A 20,649-nucleotide genomic window follows, 5' to 3' on the forward strand; every position below is an offset into this window, starting at 1 on the left:
GCAAATCCCAACTCACTAACACTACATCTTTGACACAATTTGTGGGTCATAGTGTGATTAAGAACATGAAGGGACATTACTGATCAAAGATTACAAGATTATAGTTCTTCTCAATGTGGATCCTAACACAGATATTCAGACAATTCTAAAATCTATGAATTTGCTGGACTGTGTTCACCATATTGAGGCATGGCAAGACAGAAAGCCAAAAATAATGTTCCAAGAAAAGTAAATCTGTGCCAGGAGAAAAGAGCAAACAAGAGCATGGAAGAGGCTGAAGATTCCTTGAATGATGTTCCACTTCCTGGCAACAGGACAAATGAGGACATTGTAACTGCTGTGGCTGCAGGTTAAGTCGTACTCACTTTCAGGCTAGGGACAGACATTCAAAAAGCCTGAGCCTGAATTGATTCAGTCTTTGCAGGTTAGTCTAACCTGACTAAGCTAAACCGGTTTGTAACTGCACAGATATCCCCTCAGCCATTTTCAAACTGGTTTATATGCACTGAACATCTGTTCTGTTACAGATTTAAACCAGTTTCTGATCACTTAAACCGGTTTCTGTGTAATGTCTGTCCCTAGCCTTCAAGAGCCAACTGATGAGAAATTACTTAGCACTGCTGCTGCAAGGCCAGAGAAATAAGGTTGCATTAAAAAAAATCAACAAAACCACATAAGCAAGAAGGCGGGGATGATTTTGTTGAAGTTGCAACAAAATCAGAAGGGTTTGACAGCTTTGAATGTAGTTCTGTACTTCTCACAGCAAGAAGGGCTCATTGACAGGGTCTGCAGGTCTCTTCAGGGCATTAAATCTATCTCTAAAAGTAAATTGTGACTGAGAAAAAGCAGATTGAATTTACTGAGTTCTTTCATCTGCAATAAGTGAATTTACCCTTTTAAGATGTAATCTACAAGTTGATATCCACTTTCTAAAATGCACTGTGTTTTGGAAACCCAGTCAAAGCACTCTTTTGATATTGTATGTATAAACACCACCTAGAAAGACTTTTTCACTCAGAAAATTTTGTAAAAATGTACCACTGAGTGCACATTTTAAGTGTAAGAAAATAGTATAATAACAGTATAATGATACTGTACTGTTTATAATAATAAACATATGTTACATCATTACAACTAAAGATTGTCTCCATCTGACTGGCATTAAAATGCGTGAAGTAAATAATTAAAAATGTAGCATACACTGTAGCTGTTTATTTTTTTTTAAATGGAACAAAACAGCTATTGGTCATATTTCCTATAACAGCAACAGCTGCTGAGCAGTAGCATAGCACCAGGGCACAATATGTTACTACTTTTAAAAGTAATTGAAATTTTATAATGCATCTTAGTTTGCTTGTGTCAGTGATATTCTGGCATTTATCTCCTCTCCTTGCACTTCTTAAAATGTTGTAGAACAATACTTCTCAAACTATCTGATGTGGCAGACCAGCAATTTTATTTCCAGTGGGCCAGGGACCGGTGCCCGGTTCAGCCGGTGGCAGCAACTGTGTATAACAGCACTACACAAATGCACGACCGGCTGTTTCTTTCTCTTTCCTCACCTCGCACGACGTGACGTCACCTGGAGTGTTGGAACGTACGAACTGTGGCGCTATGACATATCAGTGTTATGCTTCAGAAAATATATTTCTTTCTTTCCTGGCAACTCGCTGCGGATCAGCGAATATGTTTCTTTCTTTCCTGGCAACTCTCCAGACAGGCGACCCGTGGCTCCAGTCCGCGGACCACCACTTTGAGAAGCACTGTTGTAGAAGGTGCAGCTAATGGTTTACCTTTGGTACAGAACCTAGTCCATAAAGTTTGAGACGAACCCAAATTGTATAGACTTGCATCTATGTTTGGAAATAAGTGACTGTTTTTAGGCTTCCAAATCCATACTTAGACACCTGCTTAAATGGCCTAATCTTCAGATTAGTGCTACTCCCATTGAGTTTATTGCTCAGCGACATTCAGAGAAAAGAACACAAGATGAGCGAGGCATCATGTTTTTACACACTGCTGCTGCACAGATGCCTTTACAAACTATGACACACATGCTGTTGAGACTGAAGTAATTTCTGTTCAGGGTAGATGGCTTCAAAATTGAAGAACCTCAGAGTTGATAGTTTTGTTGTCCAGGTAGTGCTAAATTTTCATTTCAGTTCCTTATCAGTACAACATTTTAAAAGCATTCTGTCAGAAATACTAAAGGGGTTACTTTTTTGCATTTGCTCTGACTCCTGTCCTTGACATGCAACTGCAGCAGTTAAAAATAGTTCTCTCTCTCTTTCTCTCTCTCATACTACTTTCTGAACATGAAGTACATAAAAATGACTTTCTTCAGACGTTTTTCAAAGACAGTAAGTGTTAAAGCCCTAGGCTCCTGCATTACATTTATCGATATCTGCCCTATAGTGGGTGGTGCGTCTACACATTCATTAGTGCACTTTTGCTAATGTGCATTAAATTTAGTACTTCCATAGTGAGGTACTAGAAGAAGGCTCAGTAGCCTATTTTAATGTGCATTAGTGAAAGTGAAGCTTTAATGCACACACTAGTATGTCTTTAAGAAACATTTTATTCAGCCTTTAATGGACAGAGGAAACAGAACACACCCTGGTAAATATTCCCAGTGAAAGTGCAACATTTTAAAATCGTAAAAGGTGTGTAACAGTTTCAAATATTTTAAACAGTTTTACTGATGAGACATTTCTGGAGCTGTGAATACTTGATTGCAAGGGAAGCTGAGGCTGCTTAGCAACTCACAGGAGATTCCCAGTGTCTTTCAGATTTTCACCCAATGTTTTCTCAAATTGTGATTGAGGTTTGGAGCCCTTTGTTGCTCTTAGTGAATTTGTGCTGTGAATGTAATGCTGACAATCTGTATTCAGGTGCCGAAGCTGCCATTTTATATGTTTATGAACAGAATAATTCACAAAGAAATGTCAGCCCCTTTACAAGGTTTTCACATTATGTACATTGAAACATCAACACACTGTACAAAGGAAAGGAAAGCTTAACTTTCTTGAAAAATGCTTAACCACAGGACTTATTTACTGAGCACTCATTGCTGGTCAAGAGACATGTTTATTTTATGCTGTTAACCTGCCATTAACCTTTCCTTACTTAAAAAAAGTAAAAGGTTGATAGATAAAATTAAACCTATATGGATTGCCTTATGGAGTAGAAACATGCTCTAAAAGGTCATATTTTAAAATGTTTTTACTTTAATTAAAAATACAGTAGTTTACATTTTATAACAAAGAAAACCCAAATACCCTTCTTCATCCAGAGCTGAGGTTCAAAAATAATTGTACTTCCAAAGATGATACTTGAAATATGGCTATGGCTTCAAAAAGTGACTGTGAACATGTCACCTTGTTATAGCGCATATTCCTCCTTTTGTCTTTTCAGAACAGATATGCTTGGTTTACTGTCAAAAGCACATTTGTTTTGTGTTTTTTTTAAACTATCATCTGTATTGCACAGCTGTGGATGCAGCAGCTGTATTTCATTCCACCTCATGCATTCTCAGCAAAATTGTTGGCTGAATTCTGATTTCTGAATCTTTGTTAGTGACTATATGTAATGGTGTGCAAAGCAGAAAGACCTTGGATTGATGCTCAGATACCAGACTGAGACTACAGAGATGATTTGGGTTTGGGTTTTGAGGGAGAATAATTGTGGAATACTAATGTTTACTGTTCATTCGTCAGTACTTGGCAATGCACTTAGTAATGTGAAGATATTGTGGCTGATGGACTGTTGGACTGTGCCTTTATGTTCTGAGTTTGATCTGTTCCCCTGTCAGTAGGCACTTTTAACTGTCAGAACATTTCTTCTGCTACCGTTTGCACTATTGCTTAATTTGTTGCTAATTAAGAAATAGTTTAAACTAAAGATTTTGACCATCAGCAACATTTTGCTAGTTAAGGTTAATCCAAAGAACTCTTGGTTTTTTCCTCAAAACCATTAATCCATTGCAAATTAGTTCTGTTCAAAGAACTTTCTGGGTGGATAACAGCTGTGAAAAGGGGTAATTCTCTATTTTAAAAAAGTCAGTTTCGCTGCATGTCGTATAAATAAATATTTTTTATAGTAATTATCTGATTCTAGTAAACCTAATGGAGCACTCACAGCCTCCAAACTGCTTAGTGTGAAATTTAATTTGTTCTAATCAGCCCAAGAGCAGAGACGCATGAAATATTCGCTATGCATGATTTACCTGTTCAACAATATATTGTTGGCTAATAAGAGCACAGGAGCTGTAGTACAGTTGGAAGCACATATGTGTTGAGCAACTGTGTTAATTTTATTTGGGTTCTAGGACCCAAGTCTTCCAGGAGATTAACTCTAGAATTTAGGCCCATGAGCAGTCCTGTTAATTTTTAGTCAGCTTCACTCTCATCTGCTGCTTGAGAGTTGCAATAAACTTCAAGTACTTGATCATATGACAAATACTATGATATACTGGACAGTTTTCTCCTGCAGATGTGGAAATGCAAAGAATCTGTTTACCTGGGTAGCATCTCACTAAAATACAAGAATGCCTTTTTCTTTTTTTAAGCCTGATTTGATTCATGCCTGAAATCAGGATTAAAAGATGATAGATTTTCTCCATGTTATAGTACACATTTTCTCCATCACAGTAAGATTAAGGTTTTTCTCTCCACCATCTTTTTTTTGTATGCAGGGCTGGATCCAGGAGAGTTGCAGTGATGTGGTTGCACCTCTCTGGCTGTGAGCTGCATATGGAGAGAGCTTTCTGAGCTCACCTGTGTGTCAGTGTAACTCTTGCCAGGGACTCTCATGTCCCTTGTGCTCTGAGCTCACCAGCTGGCTGGTGTGGGGTCTGGCTGGAGCCCCGACTTTCACACAGTTCCAGAGCCCAGAGGCTGAGCACAGCTGCTGTTTGCCCTTCCCCTGCCACCCCCCACCACCCTGAATCCAGCAGCAAGGGAAAAGAGTAGACAAACGGTGGCAGAGCTCAGCCTCTGGACTCCAGAGCTTTGTGAAAGCAAGGTCTGAGAGCTGCTGTTGTTCATCCCCTCTTTTCCCCTGCTGCTGAATTTGTGGGAGTGAGGGGTAGGGGAGAGGTAAGGGAGGGGACAGACAGACATGAGGCCCCTGGCAGACATTAGACCTAAGACATGATTAACCAGTTAATCACATCTTAAGTAGTAGCCCAGCATGATAAAATGAGGAATAAGCCACAGAGTAATTACACAAACTATGTGCATGTCTTAAATTGCACATGGCTCATAGTCAAGGGTTCCAGTGCAACCCTGAGGTTGGGAGTGGCAGTCAGCTGATTCATGCTCCCAGCCTCAGGGGCTCATGAGAGCCCTTGATTCCAATATGCTCCCAAGACTAGGAGCAGGGATCAGCTGTCTGGCTTCCTAATTGCCAGTTCAGGGGGGCCAGGGATTGTGATTCTGGGATCATGATCTTGGGCTCCCCTTGCACCAGCAGTATGGCACAATGGGGATCGGATCCCAGATCCCATAATTGTACCTCCTGCCATGCATGTGTAGCACAGCAGGAAGCACAATTGTTGGGATTGTGTATCAGATCCCACTATGTCTTTAATTGAATGTCTTCCAGGGGCCTCAGTGGCACTCAACTGCTGGATTCCAAGGCCTCCAGCCAGACCGCACACCGAGCAGCTGGCAAGCTGAGACCTCATGGCACATGCAGAGCTCTGGCAGAAGCCTGTGCAGACATGCTGGTGAGCCCAGAGAGCCGACTGGCATCCAGTATCATAGGCAGGCATGTGCAGTCACCCCCACCTCAGCTGTGTGCCTTGCATGCAGTGTGCACTGAACATGTACCACACAGCCAAAGCAGGTGTGACTGCACTGCCTTCACCACCATTCTGGTTCAGCTTATGTTTGTGTGGCTGTATTTGAGCCAGAGGCACCCCTTGTAAAATGGCAGCTCTTCGTTTTCACTCAGTTTTTCACTACAGTAAAGCAATAGAGCAGTTCTTCTGTTACAAAGAACGTAGAAAGACCATAACCAGTAAGCATGGTTTTAACACTGAATTTTTATTTGAAATCTCTGGGTTTACTTTCTGAATCACGTCTGTACACCTACCAGTGCTAACATTACATTGCACCCTTAACAGGATCTCAAGGCACCCTGGTTCAGAATCACTGTTCTAGTCTCTTACGTTTTTAGGCTACACCCTTGCTACTGTAGTGCAGCCTACAAAAATAAATTACACATGGAAAGCAGCTGTGTTCCAAAGATGAAAAGCTATTTGCCTGGCACATTATACAGCATAGTAATTCTGTCTTATATCCTTTGCTATGTCCTTTGTTTGCTTTAAAGTTGACCTTGCTTTTAGGGAAGGAATTTGTGGATGAAATTGTGTAGCCTGCATTAGGGAGGTTATCAGGCTAGATGATCATAAGTAGCCCTTTCTGGTATTAAAATCTAGAATAGGTACATTCCAAGGATTTTTTTTCCTGCCCATCTGAACTGAGAACCATTTTGGTCCACTTCCTTAGAAGTTGATAGCCCAAATTTTATTCAGTGTTAATTAAGTTGGAATAAAATTTTCATGTGCCACTTTACATGTAGTCAGCAGAAAATAGCATGGTCTAGTGGAGAGGGAGTTGATTTAAGACTGCAGTTTCTACTTCAGCTTCTGCCACTGATCGTGGGCAAATCATTTTGCAAATCTGACTGACCCATGCTTTAATTTTATTATAAGTTCTTTACAGTAGGGCCTTGCAATATTTCTGCTCTCTCTGGGACCTCTGGTTGCTATTGCATTGCAATAAATAATAACAAAACAGCTTAATTATGGCCCATGACTCCTAAGGCTTCATCTCGTTTGAGATATTCTAGAATAGCTATGTTGATTAGGAGTGAGAAGATTCACACACCTAATCCATGTAGCAATAGCATAGAGGCAGCTAATGCCAACAAATATTCTTTTGCCAGTAAAATTTATTTTGCTCAGAGGTCTGGGTTAACTTGAGCTGACATAAGCTGTGTCTTTACTACAGGGCTTTGCTGACAACAGTTCTTCTGGAATATCTGTACCGGCAAACTTCTGTATGTGTAAACATTAACTAAGACATGACAGTGGGCAAATGGCCCTTTCTATTACTGCAGCTTTTCATTCAAAAACCCTTTTTACTTGTCTGGTTAAAGATAACTGTTATCAAACTTTTATTAGAACTATATCCATAGTTTGAAAATATTTGTAACAGACATTAGATATGTTAAATTTTCTCAGCGTGACATTTCAAAGGCAGTGAACTGTTTGTCAGAAACCAGTAGCCTATTCCCCTATGCAGATGTTACAAAAAGATCTCTCTGCCTCTTTCATAAGTAAAACTTGAACCATGCAGTTTGCATATTCAGGGCCTTTTAATTAAGTTTATATTTTCTGTGCCTTGGTAACATCAGAACATAAAAAAGCATGAGTAGTGATGGACTGGACTTGATATGCAAACACTAAATTGATAAGATGTCTGAGTGAACTGAAGAGCTGAGTTGTGTTTAAATGAAGCACAGTGATTATTACTGTTCCTCCTTTTTCTGTTAAAGTAAGCTCAAAAAAGAGTAGTTAAGTGGTCCCCTATATGGCTGTAGTTTGAGAGAGACTCCTTAGTTCATGGCCATCGATATAGCACACTGTGTTGTAATTCCAGCTCCACGTGTGAAGGTGCTTGTTTGAAAAGTTAAATGGGTGAAGAAGACTGGTCAGAGGTAGAAATTAACATTTTGCTAATGATGCAAAGGTAAGAGGAGGATAGGCAACACGTGTTTTGGGGGGATACTTTAGTAGAGCTTAGCTCCAACCCAGCCCAGGCCACTACTGCTGCAGCAGCAGCCGCCACTCCCCCCTGCAGTGCTAACACCACTGTTTCTTTCTACTAGGGCTGTGCGAAATTTCACAGCCAGTTTTGTTTCAACACTGTTTCGACTTATTTTGCGGTCAAAACAGTGAAATCAAAATGAAACAGATATCATCGAAACAGCCTCGAAACAAAACGAGGCAAGTTGAAATGTTTCACTGTTTCTACGTTTCGCCCATAGGCTATAATGGGGAAGGTCGAAACAGCCTATAACTTTGTCGTTTCTGGCCTGATTTGGATGAAACTTGCCGGAATGGTAGCCCCTTCTGAGGGCATGAAGCCTGCCAAGTTTCAAGGAGATTTGTGGGGGGTTGGGGAAACTGCACCCCAAAGTCTTGAAAGCAAAACTCATGTCACATGTATGTGTTCAGCCTCAGTGGGGTCAAAACTGCAGGCATGTTAGCCCCTGCTGAGGACACAAAGCCTGCCAAGTTTCAAACCAAAAAAAAAACAAGACAGGCTCCGGGAGCGGCAAGAGACGTGTGGGTGAAAGCCTGCTGCGCCCCCGCTCCCCCAAAGCCCCCCAGCAGCCACGAAGCACCCCGTCAACCCCCAGCACAGCTGGAGGTAAGCAGGGCCCGTGGTTAACCCCAATCAGTGTGAGGAGGCAGCTGAGTGGACCAGGGAGGGTCTTGCCCCCCTCCTGGCCCCTACCTCGCCCAGCCCCCAGGGAGCCACGCAACCGGAGCCACGCAAACAGGCGTACTTGTCTGCCCAGCACATGAGTTACCGCGGAGTTTGCGTAGGAGGCCAAGTGGGAGGGCCCGAGGCCCTGTCTGTGCACCCCCACCCTAGGGAAGCCAGTCCCAGCTGTAGCCAGCCCACCAGTGGCATGACACGGATGGGCACACACCACACCCCGACGGTCCCCTCGGAGTCTGCGGCCCCACCCTCTGGCTCCTCAGAGGCCTCCACCCAGAGGGATCCCATGGTTCTGGGCGCCACACAGACAGAGCCCCTGGCTCTCAGCTGTAGGGGCTGCCTGTCACTTTTTCAGGCTCTGGGACCATGGCCACCTCCCCTTGTGGTGTCTGTTCCTTTTGGGGTCTCTGGTGCGCCAGCTGGAGGAGCTCCAAGCCACAGTCTAGAGATTGCATGCCATCAGGGACTGCGAGCAGGAGATAAACTCCTACTGCCAGGCCATTCTCCCCCAGGAGATGGAGGGTAGACCACGGTCTCCCTCCAGGGCAAGGGAGGGCCCAGGGACCTCCCATTCTGTCCAGCCAAGGGGATGGACCAAGGTGGTCAAGGGTCCCAAGGCCCGCCGCACCAAGGCCCCTGCCCTGCTGGAGCTATACAACAGGTACAAATCTCTTGCAGCCCCAGCTGAGCCGGCTGAGTTACCAGCTCCCGCAGGCAACACGGGCACTACTGTAGCTACCGCCCCCGCTCTCCCAAAGGCAAAACGCAAAGTATTTCTCGTGGGAGACTCTATCCTGAGGGGGACTGAGGGGGCAATCTGCCGCTCTGACCCCTTAGCCCGGGAAGTCTGCTGCCTCCCAGGAGCCCTCATCCAAGACATTACGGAGAAGATCCCTAAACTTCTCCAGACCACTGACCACTATCCCATGCTCCTTATTCATGTGGGCACCAATGACATGACTCAGAGCGCTCCCAGCCAGGTCATGAGGTGTTACAGGGATTTGGGAGCGGGGCTAAAGGGTTTGGGGGTGCAGGTGGTGTTTTCTTCGATCCTCCCAGTCTTGGGCTTCGGAGGGAGAGGAGGATCCGGGTAGTCAACCAAAGACTGCAGCGCTGGTGTCTTTGGGAAGGCTTTGGCTTCCGTGACCACAGTCCACTCTTTGGTGAGAGAGGCAGTGAGCTGCTGGGAAGGGACGGCCTCCACCTCTCTCTGCTGGGGAGGAGGTTCTTCTCAGCCAGACCGGCTGACCTGTTCCACTGGGCTTTCAACTAAGCCCGCCGGGGGATGGGAGGACTACCGCCACTGCCGGCCTGCCAAGGCATTTAAGGGAGCCCACCCCTGCCCCAGCCCTGGAAAAACTGGTAGGCAAGGCAAGGGCCCCCAAGGGAACACTTGCCTGCCTGTACACAAATGCCAGGAGTTTGGGGAATAAATAGGAGGAACTTGTACTCCTGCTTAATGCAAATAATTACGATGTCATAGGGATAACGGAGACCTGGTAGGACTCCACCCCTGACTGGACCACGGGTATAGACAGCTATACCCTGTACAGGAGAGATCGAGAGGACAAAAGGGGCGGGGGCATAGCTCTCTATGTTAAGGAGAGCTACGCGTCCCTGCAAGCTGATATTGGCGACCAGGGTGGACGGCTGGAGACCCTCTAGGTTAAAATCCATGGGGAACATGGCACAGGGGACACGATGGTGGGAGTCTACTACAGACCTCCCACTCAAAGTCAAGAGCTTGACCAGCAGTTTGCCAGGGAATTGGCTGAGACCACATGCTCCAGGTCCATGGTTGTCATGGGAGACTTCAACTACCCAGACATCTCATGGGAAGAACGCTCGGTTAAATCTGAGTGGTCGCAAAGCTTTCTTTCATGCGTGGATGGCCTCTATCTTACACAAGAGGTCTACGGGCCAACGAGAGGTATCGCACTGCTCAACCTGCTACTGGCAGCCGGGGACGACCTAATGATCAACGGGAAGCTGGGTGACAGTGACCACAAGCTGATCACCTTCACCATCCTCCGTAAAGCTGGCAAGTCAGTCAGCAATACAGAAGCTCAGAAGGCTTGTCGGTGAGGCCCTAAGGGACCACGACCCCAAGGGGAGAGGAGTTCAGGAAGAGTGGTTGCTCCTCAAAGGAGCAATCCTCGATGCACAAGCTAAGGCTATTCCATCTCAGAGGAAAGGCAGCAAAAGGACACAGCAGCCCCCTTGGCTCTCCAGGGAACTAGCAGACCACCTGCGGCTAAAGAGAAAGGCCTACAAAGGATGGAGGATAGGATCCACCTCCAGGAAGGAATATTCCTCACTGGTTCGGTCCTGCAGGGAGCAAACCAGGAAAGCCAAGACTGCGACAGAACTCCAACTAGCTACAAGTATTAAGGACAATAAGAAGTCCTTTTTTAGATGTGGGGAGCTGGAGGAAAAGCAAAGGCAAATTGGACCCCTGCTAAACCAGAAGGGAGAACTGACAACCGACGCCCAGGAAAAGGCCAACCTATTAAATGGGTACTTTGCATCGGTCTTTCATCAGTCCCATGGGACACCCCTCCCCATGATGCAACAGGGAGGCCTGGGTGAGGGAGATTCCCTGCCCTCCATCAGTGTTGACCTCATGAAGGAACGCCTTGAGAGGCTGGACACCTTCAAATCAGCAGACCCTGACAATCTACACCCCAGGGTACTCAAGATGCTGGCTAGCATCATAGCCCAGCCCCTGGCATGGATCTTCAAGAACTCCTGGCGCTCTGGTGAAGTGTCTGAAGATTGGAAGAAGGCCAACATGGTGCCTATCTTCAAGAAAGGGAGGAAAGTGGATCCAGCTAACTACAGGCCCATCAACCCGACATCTATCCCGGGGAAGGTCTTAGAAAAGATTATTAAAGAGACCATTCTTAACAGACTGGCCGATGGCAATATCCTGAGGGATAGCTAGCACGGGTTTGTTGCAGGTCTTGCTTGACCAATCTTATTTCCTTTTATGACCAGGTGGCCTATCACCTGGACAAGGGAGAGGAGATTGATGTCATATATCTTGACTTCAAAAAAGCCTTCGATCTGGTATCCCATGAGCACCTCTTGGCAAAACTGGCCAACTGCGGCCTTCGGGTTCACCACGATCCACTGGCGATCCAGACTGACCTTCACAAGCTCAGGAAATGGGTGGATGAGAACCTGATGGTGTTTAACAGCAAAAAATGCAAGGTTCTCCACCTTGGGAAGAAAAACCTTCAGCATCTTTATAGGCTCGGCGGCGCTACGCTGGTTAGCACTACAAATGAAAGGGACTTGGGGGGTCATGATTGACCACAAGATGAACATGAGTCTTCAATGCGATGCTGCGGCTAGTAAAGCGAGCAAAATGCTGTCTTGCATCCATAGATGCTTCTCAAGCAAATCCTGGGACGTCATTCTTCTGTTGTACTCGGCCTTGGTGAAGCCACAGCTGGAGTACTGCGTCCAGTTTTGGGCTCCACAATTCAAAAAGGATGTGGAGAAGCTTGAGAGAGTCCAGAGAAGAGCCACACACATGATCAGAGGTCAGGAAAAACAGACCTTATGATGAGAGGCTGAGAGCTATGGGACTCTTCAGCCTGGAAAAGTGCAGGCTCAGGGGTGATCTGGTGGCCACCTATAAGTTTATCAGGGGTCTGGGGGAACGTCTGTTCACCAGCACGCCCCAAGGAATGACAAGGTCGAACTGTTATAAACTCATGTCCAGCCTGAAACGGTCTTGCAGAAGGAAGAATTTCTTCACTGTCCAAGCCCCCAAGGTCTGGATAGCCTGCCACTGGAGGTGGTTCAAGCACCTACATTGAACGCCTTTAATAGAAATTTGGTTGCTTATCTTGCTGGGATCCAATGACCCCAGCTGACTTCCTGCCCCTGATAGGGGGCTGGACTCGATGATCCAGGCCAGGGAGGTATGGGGGGGGCCCCCAGCATACTCTTTGATGGACCCAGAAGTGGACCGGAAGTAGATTCATAGATTGTAGAGTCGGAAGGGACCACAATGGATCATCGTGTCCGACCCCCTGCCCCTGGCAGGAAAGAGGACCGAGGTCAGATGACCCCAACCAAGTGACTATCTAGCCTCCTCTTGAAGACCTCCAAGCTAGGTGATAGCGCCATCTGTCTTGGAAGCCCATTCCAGAAGTAATTCCAGTCTTCCTGCCCCTGGGGCAGGGGGCTGGACTCGATAATCTTCCGAGGTCCCTTCCAGCCCTAATGTCTATGAAATCTATGAGATAGGTGCAGGGGTTTGGGGGAAACTACCTCAAGCTGTGGACAAGCAAAACTCGTGACATGGTTGACACTGTGTGTTCAGGTGTAACAGGGTAAAAGCTGCAGGGATGGTAGCCCCTGCTGAAGCTACGAAGCCTGCTAGCTGTCAAGGAGATCGGTGCAGGGGCTTCTGGGTTCTGGGGCCCTGCACCTCTAGCTGCTGACAGGCAAAACTCATGTCATAGGTGCTTGTGGGACTGTGTCTGTCTTGGGGCAGAGGGGGGTGAAAACTGCAGGCCTGCTAGGCCCTGCTGTGGTCACAAAGCCTGCCAGAGTACCTCACAGTTGTTTAATGAATTTATTCTCACAACACTCCTGTGAATTGGAAAGTGTAATTACTCCATTTTACAGGTGATTAGCTGAGGCTCAGAGAGACTAAGGAACCTGACCAAGCTTGCTCTGGAAGTCTCTGGAAGAACTGTTTCAAAGCCATATCTCCTAAGACTTAGGCTCCAGCCACTCATAGATTGTAAGGCCGGAAAGGACCTTGGAAGATCATCGGATCCAGCCCCCCTGCACCAAGCAGGAAAGACAACTGGGGGTCAGGTGACCCCAGCAAGGTGACCATCTAGTCTCCTCTTGAACATTTCCAGGGTAGGTGATCGTATCACCTCTGGAGGGAGTTTATTCCACAGTCTGGACACCCTAGTTGTGAAGTATTGAAAGATCATCGGGTCCAACCCCCTGCACCAAGTGGGAAAGATAACTGGGGGTCAGGTGACCCCAGCAAGGTGACTGTCTAGTCTCCTCTTGAAGATTTCCAGGGTAGGTGATCGCATCACCTCTGGAGGGAGCTTATTCCACAGTCTGGTCACCATAGTTGTGAAGTAGTTTTTCCTGAAATGAGCCTAAAATGATCTTCCAGGAGTTTGTGACCATTACTCTTAGTTTTCCCCAAGGGTGCCCTGGTGAACAGTTGTTCACTGAGCCCCAGATGTACACTTCTGATGTAGCAGTAATCTGCTACCTAGTCCCCTCTTAGCCTTCTCTTTTTCAGGCTGAAGAGTCCCAGGCCCCTCAGCCTTTCCTCATATGGCTTGCTGTGCTAGTCTCTGATCATATGGGTAGACCGTCTCCAGACTCTCTCAAGCTTTACCATGTCCTTGTTAAAGTGCGGAGCCCCAGGACTTGACGCAGTACTCCAGCTGCAGTCTCACCAATGCCGAGTAAAGCAGGAGGATCACTTATTTGCAATGGTTTTGCTGGAGATGCATCGATTGATGCAGGCCAAGGTATTGTTGGCCCTGCTGACTACAGTATCACAATGCCGGCTCATGTTCATACTGTGGTCAGTTATTACCCCCAGGTCTGTGCTGGCAAGTGATGGGGGATCTTCAGTCCTGCTGCCTGATGAGAGGCAGCAGTTGCACGAGCGCACGTCACAAGTTTTGTCTGACAGCAGCTAGGGGTGCAGGGCTCCAGAACCCCCCTGCACCTATTTCCTTAACAGCTGGCAAGTTTCATGGCAAGAACAGGGCCTAGCAAGCCTGCAGTTTTCACCCCACTCTGCCCCAAGACCAACACAGTTGCACAAGCACCCATGTCACGAGTTTTGCTTGTCCGCAGTTTGAAGTAGTTTCCCCCAAACCGCTGCACCTATCTCCTTGAAACTTGACAGGCTTTGTGGCCTCTGCAGGGGCTAGCATGCCTGCAGTTTTGACCTCGCTGTGGCTTAGCACATACATGTGACATGAGTTTTGCTTTCAAGATTTTGGGTTGCAGTTTCCCCAAACCCCCTCCACCATTTTGCACAGCCCTACTTTCTACCAGGCTCCCTCTACCACTGCTACCACCACCTAAGTGCAGTAGGAGCTCCCATGCTCTGCAGACTAGAAATCAATGGTTCTACAGGCCAAATCCAGCCTGCAGGCCATAAGTTTCCAACCCCTGGTCTACAGAAGGGAATACTGAAGGGAGACATAAGTACAATGAGAAATGTTATACTGTTCATTAAGGATAGAACAAGAGGTAATGGGCTTCAATTGCAAAAAGAGAGAATTAGATTTGACGCTAGGAAAAACTCACTGTAGGGATAGTTGTAAAACCTCAGTTATTAGAGATCTCAAAAAACCAGGATTCTGCTTTGGAGCAAGAAAATGCCTGGATCCAAATACCTGGAGTCTGCTTTGGAGCAAGAAAATGTCCTCTTGAGGTGTCTTTTAGTCTTATCTGTTTTTGTTTGTTTGTCTGTTTTTAATGATTTTCCTATAGTGTTATGAAAACATTTTGGTACAAAGTTACAATAAACCATTTTCCCAAACCCCAGGAGATGGATCTGGGTATATGTTCTTTAAACAAGCAATTGTACTTCATGCATTTTTATAACAGTCTTAAATATCCAGGTGCCCTTCATGGAGCTACCAAAATCAGTTGTAGTTTGGATTATTAGCAAAAGAATTATTACTTTGGCAGAATAATCTGCCAGTTCTACTCCTGCTCATTGCAATAAGCTTTGGTAAGACATTTGCAAAATATTCTTCTCCCTTGAAATCTGCTTGTTAAGTGGGAGAAGACGGGTTGCTTTGACTCCTGTGAACATTATATGATGGAATATTGGAACTGTTTAGACAAATAACCAGCAACAGAAAGATGCACTGCAACAGACGCATTGACTTTTACTCTTTTATACTCTTGCTCGTGTCACTCATCTTTCAAAAAAGGTAGAGCAGAGAGCGCAGAGGGAAATTACAGGCAACTCTACTACTGACAGTTCTGGTTGCTGCATTTTCCATAAGAGCAAAACTATTCTTCATGGGCTATTACTTTTTAAAGTAATTTATCTTGGAGCAACACAGTATTTACAGAACATAATATGTAATATAATCATATAATGGTGTACCTTGTGACTCAAGGCACTGTGACACTATGGCTCCAGGATAAACTAAATAGAAACGAACTAGTTATTACTTTACTTCTGTCTCCTCTGACACTTCCTGAGTGATATTTCTTTGCCATGCTTTTCAGCAGTTTTCCTCCTCGCAGCATCCCACCCATCTTTTTTTCTCCCTTTGAGAAAGAGTTGCAGTAGAGTCCAAGATCTGTGATAATGCTTTACTTTTATTTAACTGTCCCCATTGTGTATATTATGCTGAACTACATTGGACAGTTCTATATTATATTGAACTCTATAGTGGAATTTGGGAGTCTAGGATCTGTTCTCTGCTGTGTCAGTGATCTGCTGTAGACCCTGAGCAAATTATTTAACCCATCTGTGTTAGCAGTTTCCTTCCCTCTTTTTTGAAAGCTGTCAAGAGAAGGGAATCTGTATTTGAGCATTGTATTATGATACTTGCCTTTTTGTGGTTTTAGATGCCATTATAGTATAAATATGTGGGCACTGTTGATACTGGATTTATGACCCAGATACTTTGTTCTGGGTGGACCACAACCCTCAGACTGACCACAACCTTGATAACGGGCAAATGTTATTGATGCGTAGTGATAGCAAGTAAAAATAATACAAACAATTTTATATTATATCTACCAGTTCTAGACCTGTCACAGAGGGGAAAAAAGTATGTCTGGCCAGTATGCGAGCTTCACCCAGAGGCTCTTTCTTGATTGTCAGATGTCAGCAGCCTGGAGGTCAAGGGCCGAGGCCCACCTTCCCCCCACCCAGGGTGGGTGAGAGGGCTGGTGGCCTCTGTCTATGGTGGCCTCAGGTTCCCCTCTCAGGGGCCCTTTGCTGCTCTGAAATCCCTCCTTTTGTATCCTTTTCCTCCTCTGATGACTCTTTATTCCTGGACATCATTAATTAGTTTCCCTGTGGTCATCATACTGTCCACGTTCTGTTGTGTCAGCATAGTACTTTGTTTCACAAACCTATCACATGCACACATCTTAATTTGGGTTTTTACCACTCTCCTAATTTGGTCTGCTCACCAAAGCTGGAAATTCCAAGGGCTTTGCAGTTTGGCACTGTGACATGGTGCCCATGCTGCAGAGTCCTTTATCTCTATTTCGGTATACTGTTCATCTTATAGAACAGTGTGGTACATGTTTTCCACTTTCCAGCCTGTGTGTCTGCTGGCTTCAGACACAGTGAGCCTTGAAGGAGACTTTGTCACAAACAGGTTTTTTCAAACCAATTAACCCTTACCATTCCCCTGGACCATTGTTCTAAGGCAATATCTACTTTACCTACAAGCCAGTTCCCAAAAGCAAGCCTCTAAATACCATTTTCGAGCCATCGGGCACATAGCGCTTCTTCTCTGGTGCCTACATACACAGAACATAGGGATTCCACTGTTCCTTGCCCTCATGTTTTAAGAGAGAAAGACACAAATTATGTGGACCTTCTAATAGAAATGTGAAACACAGAAAGGCCTGAGTTGTAGGCAGTCCTCACCCTAAGGAGATTTAAACCTACATCTACTCCTTAAGAGAGTTCTGTGATCACCAAGCTATGGAACAGGCTGAATAAAGGTCCTCTCCATGCATCCTGTTGAAGTTGGCCCACTAGGCAAACAAGGAAACAACATCCATAGGTCAGAAGGAGAGCAAGCAAGACAATGAGGAGAGCAATAGATTAGAGAGGAAAGCAATTCCTTGAGATGCAGGTTGCTGCTTCTGATCCCTGTTGCCAAAACTGTTTTCTGTAGTTTACATTAAGAGTCATTGGTTAAAGAAGACATAACTGTGACAGCAGAGACTGAGGAGGAAAACCAGGTCTTCTCCTTCCTAGGCAAATGGCCTAACCTCCAGGATATTGCCCAGCAGTTGGGCTCAACCACTACATCTAAACCTGAATCGCTCTTTGGTGCTGCTGGAATTTCTCAAATGATTGTACTGAGATCCTAGGTGTCTTGGGCAGCTGACTCAATGTGTGCTTTAGGAACACAATATATGGGCATACCTATGCCTGAAGAACAGATTTGAATCTACTAAATCACTCTAGTAACTAATTACACCTATTTTGAGAAGGACAGCTATCTCCAGCAGAAGGGTGAATATCTAGACATGCTTATTGTAAGTCAGACATGAGGAGGGGGGACAAATCGGCAAAGTAAGCAGTTGCCCTTCTTTGGAATTAACACCATGTTCATTATTAAAACAGTCTCTTATATAAATGAGTTGCCACAAGACACTAATTACATTTTTGCTGTTTAAGTAGTTCTAGTAATGAGCAAAAATTTCATTCCTTTGCACAGACATAAAGTTTAAACCAGATGTTTACATTGTTTTTTTTACCCTTGTGTAAAACTTGATTTACACTGTCCAGTAATTTTGAATTTTCCTCAGTGGATCATCAGCCTATAGAAAAATGCAGATATAAAAACAACCCAACAAGCTTCAAATAGATGAAGAGTTGATAAAGCAGCATACTGACTCCACATTCTTACAGCATCCACCATCATGCACCCTATAGATCCTTGTCAGCAGTTTTGTGCAAAGAAAAGTTTTGAGAATTTTAGAATATTAGGTATGGAAGAAGGCAGGAAGAGAATACATGAAAGGGGAGTCAATTTAGTTAATATTTCTTTTTTTTTTAAATTCATGTACATGTACATAACGGTTCAGTTTTTTCTGCTATTTATTTGAATGATCAAAAAGATGGGAGTACTATACATGCTGTTGTATAAACAGATATAGGTAATGGGAGCAGAAGAATAAAGTATAAACATGAACTTCTGATAAATAACTCTGAGCTTTTCATTTTATAGGAACTCAGTGGCGAAAGGACCAAGAGCAAGATTTGAAGAATGTTCTGAAGAAGGTTGACCAAGATATCCCGTTGGTATTTGTCAGTGGAAATCATGATATTGGCAATGCTCCAACACCAGAAACTATAGATGATTATTGCAAGCATTGGGGCGATGACTACTTCAGTTTTTGGATTGGAGGAGTTTTCTTTCTTGTGCTGAATTCTCAGTTATACTTCAATTCTTCTAAATGCCCTGAGTTAAAGCAGGCCCAAGATGAATGGCTCAATGGGCAGCTGGCTATTGCTGAAAAACAGAAGTGTAAACATGTAATTGTATTTCAGCACATTCCTCTATTTCTAAAAGACCCTGATGAGGACCACGACTACTTTAACTTAGAGAAGTCAGTTCGGCACAACATCATGGAAAAGTTCCAGAAAGCAGGTATGTTTCCCCTTTATCTGATTTTTCTTTTTCAGCACTTTAATACTGTGGTACAAAATAAAGTTAAGTTCAGTGTTCAAGAGGATTTTTCTGGGTAATATCTTTTGTCGGAATGTATAGTTGGGTGAGATCTGAGACCAGCTTTTGGACACAAGGTACCTTCATCATGGCTACAACATGATTCCAACATTACCACAGCATGGAGGATATTTAAATTCAGTGGTATTTCTTGCTTTTTAAAGAAATATACATGTCGTTTAACAGCATGATTGAGTGGCTAATTTTGAATTCTGGGGGCGTTTATACACATGCTCTGGCAGGGTGGGGGGTGCTTTAATTAGAGCAGTTCTAAGAGCCTCTCTAATTAAAACACCCAAAGCATCACATCTATCAGCGTTCCGGCACTGAAAAATAGTGGTGGGGACACTTTAACCAAAGCTCATCAAACAAACTTTAGGTAAAGCACCCCTGCCGCCATTTTTCAGATCAGGGACGCTCACACACGATGCTGGAGTATGCTGGAGTGCATTGGAGCAGCCTTGATGCACATGTATAGGTACCCTGGGAACAGAGTCCAGTCAGATGTAGGTCCTGCAAGTCATTTAAACTTTTAAAGGTTTAAAGACCATTATAATCTTTTAGAGTTATGTGACTTTGCTAAAGCCCAAATTCTTCAAAGATGAAAAAACTCCTTCATCTATATTTTAAAAGTTCAGCTGATAGCTTTAGGTACCTGTTTTTATCTGGTGTTTTTCCCAAGTTAGAGTAAAGAATTCAGCCTTTAAGTGTTACATTTGCCTGAAGTATTAAAGCAAGTTTATTGTGACTTCAGAACTTGCTTTCTCCCTACATTTGACCAGTTTTACAATCAAGGTATGATGCAGGCCAGATTTAGTTCATTTTGGGAAAGATTCTTACCCTGCTTTGGTTGACTCTTGAATTTTTCCTATACTGATAGAAGCCTTGAGAAATCCCTTTCTTGGGAAAGAAGACAGATAGGACCTGGGTCTGCCATGGCACTTGAATCCCATGTAAACTATAAATATATTAAGCAGCTACTTTTTCATAGCTGGTCAGGTGATTTTCTGCTACCTGCGTTTGTGCTTCTGGATTTTCAGTCTTCTGACTCAGAGTGATCGTATTTACTGCTTCAACATCATAATGCTGTTTTGAAGAGAGTGAATGATGGGGAGTAGTTGCACTATTTTCTATTTTATTCCGCACCGAATTGCCAAACCTGGAATTGTTTTCTAGGTGGCAGCCTAATTCCACCTAGAATCCTAGGAAAATAGGGCTGTAAGGGACCTCTAGAGGTGACATAGTAGGCAGGATCATCCCTACTTAAACTATCCCATACCTTGTCTAACATATTCCTAAACCTGCACAATCAACCCTGTCACATAACTACAAGGCATATTGCCCAAAGACACCAGAAACATCCTAATCTGCCACAGGTAAACCAGGGGTTAAAATGCACTCCAGAGATCCAGGAGAGAATCATGCCCCTCATGGCAGAAGAGGGCAAAATCACCCATGATCCATACCACTCTGTCCACAAGGTAAAATACTTTCCTGATCCCAAATGTAGCTATCAGTCTGATCCTGAGTGGAGGGGCAAGACCCTCTAAGCAGGGACCTCCAGGTTTTAGTGCCAGCGGGAGTGTTGGCACATGTCAGTCAAAATCCTCAGCCTTGGCTGCAGCCAACACCCAATGCTTTTGAGGTAGGTAGAAACCCTCCCCCCGCCCCCCCCC

General features: G+C 44.6%; 1 protein-coding gene across 1 annotated transcript in view; it reads left to right on the forward strand.

Moving 5' to 3' along the window:
• CPPED1 (calcineurin like phosphoesterase domain containing 1) overlaps nt 1-20,649 on the forward strand; it is a 112,432-nt gene that overhangs the window by 53,278 nt on the left and 38,505 nt on the right. The window contains exon 3 of the mRNA XM_025203452.1: nt 18,473-18,895. Coding sequence (XP_025059237.1) covers nt 18,473-18,895 — 423 coding nt within the window. The remainder of the gene's footprint in view (nt 1-18,472; nt 18,896-20,649) is intronic.

This window comes from Alligator sinensis, unplaced genomic scaffold (assembly GCF_000455745.1).
Source record: "Alligator sinensis unplaced genomic scaffold, ASM45574v1 scaffold73_1, whole genome shotgun sequence".
Lineage (NCBI taxonomy): Eukaryota > Metazoa > Chordata > Crocodylia > Alligatoridae > Alligator > Alligator sinensis.